Raw genomic sequence first — 7890 nt, forward strand, 5'->3', positions numbered from 1 at the left:
GCAGAGGCGGGGGGCGTGTGTTCCTAAGGGCTGGAAGAATATAACCGATCTCATTGTAGGGTGGCTTACATTAGTTTTCTGTGTTTGCTTAGTCTTAGTTGCGGCAATTAATTTTCTCAAAACAGGTGATTTTTGCAAGTAAATAAATGAGTCATTTTGATTTAAGGTAGCTATACTGGACACGTGCTTTTTGTATTTCATTTCATTGTTCAGACGTCTTCTTGAACTGTTTTTCTGCCATTGAGATTAATGGTTAAATTTTCACAAAGTTTTTATAAGAAATCTACCTGTATGTGTGTTTTTGCAGACTCTTTGTTACACTATGAGGAGGGGTGGGTGTGTATAACCTAGTTTAAAAGAAGCACAAAGGGGAAAGTGTGTTATGTGTATATTGGGCGGATGCAGTGCAGGAGAATTGATTAAGTAGTATGGAATGAATTGTATAAATAGTAAATGCCCCTTCAAATATATGACTTTCCTTTAAATTCTGCAATGACCAATGTCAAGACTGTTGAATGCAAAACTCAAGACTGTTGAATGATCTGTATATAATGTAGAGATCTTATGAGTTTTTAATGCTTATTTAGCAGATAACTATTTTTTGTTACATGTTGCCTAGAATTACTGGTATAACTCGTATATTCTTGAACTTCTTGCCTTTTTCTTATGTTAGTGTCAATATATTTCTCTTGGTGTCTTACTTTTTAAATAATTATTCACCTCACTACTGGAAGTAATTTCTGCAGTTTTGCAGATTTTTAACTCAAGATCGCTCATCTGGGAGAGGTGGATGAGACTGACCTTTTAGGGGTTTGGGTTTTATTTTTTTCCTTTTTTCTTTTTTTTGTATGCTCACTTCTGGGTTCAAATGCATCAACAGGCAGTAGTATGTTTCATATTGCCATGAAGCAGCACAAGCTATTTAAGTGTACTCATGAATTCAGTAAATTTTACAGTTATTCATTGTCATAGTTTTACAAAGCATCTTGACTATATCTTTTTTTGGTTTTTTAAATGATCATTACTTGTGAGAAATGCAAATGCATTGAGTTCACATTCACAATAGATGTCTTTTTTTTTTTTGTCATTAAGTGCCTTGGATCTCATGTATGTGTGTATATAAATCTATTTAAAAGGGAAAACCATGCTGTGTTTTTACAGGTTATGAGAAGACAGATGATGTTTCAGAGAAAACTTCTCTAGCTGATCAAGAGGAACTGAGAACTATATTCATCAATCAGCCCCAGCTAACCAAATTCTGCAATAATCATGTCAGGTACTAATTAGTGGTTTTTAAATACATATTTAATTTCAGAACATTGCATGTTGCATAGCAAAAACAAAGAAAAGGTTCTGTTTATTCCACTTCTGCCATTTCCTCTGACCACCAATTACAGTCTCAGACACTGGAAAGGAGAGTGATGTGAAATGAGGAGAGCAGCAGAGCTGTTTCAATTACAAACCTGACCTTCCAAATTTTTAAGAATAGGGTGGGAAAGGTACAGAAGCTTTACAGCTGCACTGTCAGCATGTCACTGGAGGATGGATTTGTTCCTCAGCTTTTGGTTCAGCTTAAGTTCCGTTCATCTTTGAACATATTTCCGGTAGCTGGATGCCAGTGCAGATGTTCTTCACTTGAGCACGTCATTGTTTGTGCTTTGGAAACTCTTGTCTTTTTCAGTCAACCAGCTACAAAGATGCTGTGGTTGCTTACAAAACTGATTTTGAATTTCAAGTTCGGATTTTAGGACTCTGCTGATGGTTTATGTTGTGGGGTTTTGTTTGGTTTTGTTGAATTTTAAGTAAGGCACTTGAATACTCATAAGTAAGGTATGTTTAGGTCTGATATTGTCCTCAGTTCTGCTGTTAAAATTAAAAGTAAATGAATGGCAAAGATATCCGTGTCCCAAGTAGGTGTGTGTTCTGAAGGTACGTTTGATAATATGCAGAAATTTTATAGACACTGAGGATAATGTGGTGAGGTTTTTCCATAGACTTGAGAAACTTTATAATGCTTTTTGTTTGTGTACGCAACCTGTCTTTTCTGTCTTTTGCTTTGTTTCTTGACAGTGTTGAGCTTTTTTGCAGGATATATTCACTCCCCCTTTAAACTGACTTTTACACAAAGTCAAAGTAAATATTACTAACTTAAAAAGGGGTTAAAATATTCTTACAAGTCTTCTGTTCCATGCTTTTAGCATGATTATTTTCACCGTTGTTGTTTTAGGAACATAGATGGTAGCAGTCTGTCATTAAACAAATGTAAGGCTGACAAAGAGCTGGGAGCTCAAACATTTTGTGATGATGGCTTAGCAGAGATTATTATGTGGGATGAGATGAATTCTGTTCTACCAGCCTCGCAAAACTACACTTAATATCCAATATTTATCAATTTAAAATAATAAAGTAATAAAGTGAATTTTCCATTCACTGAAGGGTATAGGGTTTTATCTTTTAATAGATTTTTATTATTTTAATTATTTCTTAAATGCACCATTTCAATCCAGGTGATCCTGTTATTGGCTTTTTTGCACTTAAACACACCCACACTCACACCCAGCGCAGAAGCTCCACAGCTCCTCGGTCCTCGTTTAACACCCTCCTGATTACGCTCGTTATACCTCTTTCCCCAAGAATTTTGTCTGAACTGGAGCCGTTGTGCAGAGCTACCTGCCCGCATACGCCATGGGTTGTGGGGTAGGGTTCTCCTCTGGGCCCAAGAGCTGCAGGCCTGGGCCTGCCCGGCCTGGGCCTCCTCCCTCAGCGGTGCTGTGACCGCCTGACTGCCACCTTCTCTGTATTTTTTTTATTTTTTTTTTTCCTCTCTCCCCTCTTTGCCTGTGACTGAGTGGCAGCAGGGCTTGACTGCTCCCCAGAGAGCAGGCAGAGGTGACAAGGGAATGTCTTGCCTCAGCATGGAAGCTCACGACAGTGCCTGCGGGCGGCGGGCGCCTTCCTGGGGTAGCCCCCCTGCGGGTGGCGCTCTGCAGAAATCTTTCAGTTGCTCTTTTAGCCAAAACAAATCTGTTTGCTATCACAGAAATCACAAAAGGTTCTGTTTTATTTGAAAGGTGTAGCTGAGAGGGAAGGAATATATTTGAAGAATTTTTTGTATTGTAATAATAGCGCATGTTTTTGTCTCTTTCTCTCAGCACTGCAAAGTACAACATAATCACATTCCTGCCAAGGTTCCTTTACTCCCAGTTCAGAAGAGCTGCTAATGCATTTTTTCTTTTTATTGCGTTACTTCAGGTAAGATCAACAATAAGATGCTAATGTTTGAAACTTGAGAGCATTTATACCATAGACAGTGTTTTGCAGAGATACCGAGGCTGGTGTACCATCCTTTCTGAGCTGGTTAGCCTCTTGGAATAGCTCTATTCTGTAGGCATACCTTTAGTAAATGTTTGGGTTTGTGGGTTTTTTTACTCCTTGGAGGTAACACAATACATACAATATGTCTGTAAAACAGGTTAATGTAGCTGAAATACTGTAGGTGGAAAAGGCTGTTGTGACAGGAAAATCCCATTTAAAATTATCTGGCACATGTGGAAGACTGTTACCTGTTGGCATTTCTTGTAATGAATGGTACTGCCTAAAATCCAGAACTTTATGAACTTTAATCCTGTAGTCTGTTTTGAGGGGCAGGAACTGCAGCTGAAGAAAAATAATTATTTATTCTTAGAGTGAAGCTGATAAGAATTGAAGTTGAGCCTAGAAGAAGAAAAACAGCAGCGCAGTCCAGTACTGTAGCAGCTATTTCCCATCTCCCAGCTGGTTAACTGTGCTGGTTAGGAAGAAAGCACAGTCTTTTCTATACCACTACTGTAGCTTCATTCAGTAAGTTTGTAAAGGGCTATCCCTAACCCAGCTTACTGAGAAGTACATAACATTTTGCAGGTATATCAGAATATTTTAATTTTTCAGTAGTTCATGTTGATAAAACAGATTGTGGTTTTGTTGTATACTATTCTATGCATGCAGTAGCTGATGATGAATGAAAACTGAACTGTGGGCAGGTGCAGTGATAATTACCATTGTCTTGTTCTGTATTCTTAATCATATTTGATAAAAACACATTTTCTGCGCAATTTCCAGCGCGTGTGTTAGAATGTTTTGATTTGCCTGTTATGGAGATTGTGTTAGGAATTGACATACCAAACAAAAATTATGAAAATAATGGCACATATACTACCATGTGTACTTTTTCCTCCCTCGCTTCAGATGTTCAGCAAATGAAAGTTGATTCCTCTGTACTTATGTAGGTTTCTTTGCTTCTACTATAAGGGTTTGGAACAGTTTCTTAGGATACATCTGCACAGGTAGATTACACTGTTTTCTAGGGGGAAAAAAATCTGAAGTTCTGGGTTTCATTAGGCTGTCTGCCTGCAAACCTGTGGCTTCTAAATAAACAGCCTTTTGACCCCATCTGGCATCTCTGGCTAATCCAGTGGCCCGATGGCATTTCTTGTGGTACCACTGTGTGCATCAAGTTAGCAGATGCAGAATGTAGGGCTTCAGAAGCTGTTCGTGGCTTGGCATGACTGGTTGAGAAGGTGGCAGGTAGGCGTGTGGAATGTTAGGCAGTGGAATGTTAGGCAGTGGAATCATAGAATCATAGAAAGTTTTGGGTTGGAAGGGACCCCTAGAGGTCATCTAGTCCAACCCCCCTGCAGTTAGCAGGGACACCGCTAACTAGATCAGGTTGCTCACAGCCCCATCCCACCTGGCCTTGAAAGTTTCCAGGGATGGGGCCTCCACTACCTCTCTGGGCAACCCCTTCCAGTGTTTTACCACCCTCGTTGGAAAGAATTTCTTCCTTATATCTAGTCTAAACCTACCCTGGTTTAGTTTAAAACCGTTACCCCTTGTCTTGTCCCAGCTGGCCCTACTAAAAAGATTTTCCCCGTCTTTCCTATAGACCCCCTTTAGGTACTGACAGGCTGCAATCAGGTCTCCCCCCAGCCTTCTCTTCTCCAGGCTGAACAAGCCCAACTCTCTCAGCCTGTCCTCAGAGGAGAGGTGCTCCAGCCCCCGGATCATTTTTGTGGCCCTCCTCTGGACCCGCTCCAACACTTCCATGTCCTTCTTGTGCTGAGGGCTCCAGAGCTGGACGCAGTACTCCAGGTGCAGCCTCACCAGAGCAGAGTAGAGGGGCAGAATCACCTCCCTTGACCTGCTGGCCACGCTTCTTTTGATGCAGCCCAGAGTACGGTTGGCCTTCTGGGCTGCCAGCGCACATTGCCGGCTCATGTCCAGCTTTTCATCCACCAGCACCCCCAAGTCCCTCTCGGAAGGGCTGCTCTCTGGGGTAATAAAACCAGAGGATGGGCTGGAGCCCCTTTCGCTTTAGTATTTTGCCTGGAAAATAATGTGTAATTGGAATGGGGGAGTTTGGGCATACATGCAGGGAGGAATGAAAGGGTAGGAATAGGAGAAGTGATAGATCCCTTTCCATTGTAGCCAACACATAGGCATTTGCCCAACAATAATTTTTTCTGCCTGGTTTCCATTTAATTGCTTGAAAAATGTGGTCTAGAGTAACCTGGAAAATAGATCTATATTGGTCTTACTCCAAGAAACAAAGCATATCTACATATAACATCCTGTTCTCTTTCAGAAGCACAATATGTTGGTAGCAAAAAGAAATGTATATAATAAATAATATTGGCTCTTTTCAAAACATTTTAGGATAAATTGAGGATGTCTTCTAACCACATTGAGGCACCACTTATTAGTGTACTCTTTTCTTGCAAAGATCTGATTATACTCATGTGGCCTGCATTGCCTATTATAGGTCTATTAAGGCAGCAATCCTCTCACCTGTCAATGTTGCCATTAAGACCTCTAGTCAATATAAAGATAATTATGAATAACCATCCATGTATACCACATAAGTAGCTGCATCTTCTCAGCATTTACTTTACACACGCATTCACTTGCACCATCTGTGCCCATACCTGCTTAGCAAAAATGGGTTTCTTACAATAGTCTGACAGAAAGCAGCTATTTGAAATTTGTCAATTAATAACTAGTATGATACAAAATATCTCTTAGAGATTAAAACTGTAAAGAAGTAAAAATACCTTGGACGTGTGTCCATTCTAACAAAAATATAAACTGAAAAAATTCATTGTGTTCCATAAATATGCATTTTAATTTCATTTGAAAACCCAAAAAGGAAGGTGAATGAATATTCTGCAGACATGAAAACCTCTGAAAGTAACTCCACTAAATTCTATACTATTTAAAATGCAAATGTTGTTTTATTGTATCAGCTTCTTTTGCATAGAAGACGATAATCCTTTCTCGGGAATAATCAGCACCATGTCTGAAAAGTGAATCTAGTTGCCTTGTCTGTATTTGCACAGAAAGTACTGCTTGTTGTATTAAAAATATGTTTTCAACCAGCAATGCAAACAATTTTTTTCTCTCTTTTTAATAGCAAATACCAGATGTATCACCAACAGGCCGTTATACAACATTGGTCCCTCTCTTATTTATTTTAGCGGTAGCTGCGGTGAAGGAGATAATAGAGGATATTGTAAGTATTTAATAGCAATATTTTGTAAATATGTCTCAAATTTTTCATAGCCTATTCAACAAAATTTTTGTAATATGAATCTGTGTTGAACCATTCTTGCTTTCTGGATGCTTTTGAAAACTTCTGAAGCTGTGTATTTCAGATGAAATCTTTAGAATATGGTGTTATAATTTGAAAGTGGTTTTACTGTGTATACAAGTGACAATAACATGGGTTTACAGTGACTGTTGTGTTTATTATATAGATTGTTTCTAGTAAAACAGTTCTCATTAATGAAGTACAAGTATATTTTAAAGTGTGAAGTGGAACCAAAAACTCCACAGAACCCAGTCAAGTCCAGAATATTGTCAGTTTCTCAAACAAGGCTCTGCTAAAAGAAGATTGGAAGCTACTAAATTCACCTCAGGTGGAATCTATTTTAAAACCAAATAACCCTTAAATATTTGGTTAGAATTTTTTTTTTCCTTCCTGCATGAGCAGGAGCAGCCCTTTACTTTCACTGATTATACTTGTGAGATTTGAGTTCAATCTGTGAATGAGATACTAGACTACCATTTTATAGAAAAATTATGAGAACTTCTGGCTTTACTCACCATAAAGAAGGTAGGATTACAAATATCTTCCCAGGATCCTTTTTATTTTTACATCTTTATTTGAGGTGCCTTTAAAAAAAATAGATAAGCCCTCAGGATCTCAGAGTTGAGGATCTAGGAGGCTGCACAGTCTCAAGCGTCTTCACTTGTCCTCCACACCTGAAACTGGGTGGATTTTTGTTTCACAACCAAGTAATTCCTGGACCTTTCTAAAAAGTGTCTTTTAACTTGCTACTGGAATTCTAATGCAACACTTCTAGTATGTTTAGAATAGTAATCTATTTGGTTTCATATATTTTAGATGAATGAGTACAGGTCACTAATGTGCCATTTTTAAAGTTTTAAAAATGGATTTTCCCCAGTTGTCAAATCCAGGTCCATGCATCTGATATATCTGTATTTCTAAAGTCACATGCATAAAATCCTTGGTTTCACTGTTGTGACTTTACACGGTTTTGTAGACAGCAGGAGGAATAGGCCTTTTTCAGTTTTTCCCTTTGCTCCAGCCCAGTGCAATTTACTGTTAGTCTTTCATGTCATGGTGCTAATTGCAATCTGCTGATGCCTGATGGCCAGGAACAGACATGGAATCTTTGTCCTTGTTAGTCAGGTACACCCACCTATGCCAAGCTTTCCTTGGCTCTCTCCAGTCAGTGTTTGTGGTAGTAGTTTTGCTTTCTTCTTGCATTGAATGAAAACTTTAAAAGAGCTGGGATATTGTCATGACTTGGAAGTGTCCATTCTGACTTCTAT

General features: G+C 38.9%; 1 protein-coding gene across 7 annotated transcripts in view; it reads left to right on the forward strand.

The window, feature by feature from the left end:
* Positions 1 to 7890, forward strand: part of ATP8A1 (ATPase phospholipid transporting 8A1) — a 116432-nt gene that overhangs the window by 9489 nt on the left and 99053 nt on the right. For 3 of the 7 annotated variants that reach the window (XM_009641250.2, XM_035896758.1, XM_009641249.2), the window contains exons 2-4: positions 1162 to 1276; positions 3153 to 3252; positions 6446 to 6544. In XM_009641250.2, the coding sequence (XP_009639545.2) occupies positions 1162 to 1276; positions 3153 to 3252; positions 6446 to 6544 (314 nt within the window). Of the gene's footprint in view, positions 1 to 1161; positions 1277 to 3126; positions 3253 to 6445; positions 6545 to 7890 lie in introns of those variants that run through there. The other 4 variants (XM_035896760.1, XM_035896762.1, XM_035896759.1 and 1 more) reach the window with 3 other exon arrangements.

Source organism: Egretta garzetta, unplaced genomic scaffold (genome assembly GCF_000687185.1).
Source record: "Egretta garzetta isolate BGI_Z169 unplaced genomic scaffold, ASM68718v1 scaffold256, whole genome shotgun sequence".
Taxonomy (NCBI): domain Eukaryota; kingdom Metazoa; phylum Chordata; class Aves; order Pelecaniformes; family Ardeidae; genus Egretta; species Egretta garzetta.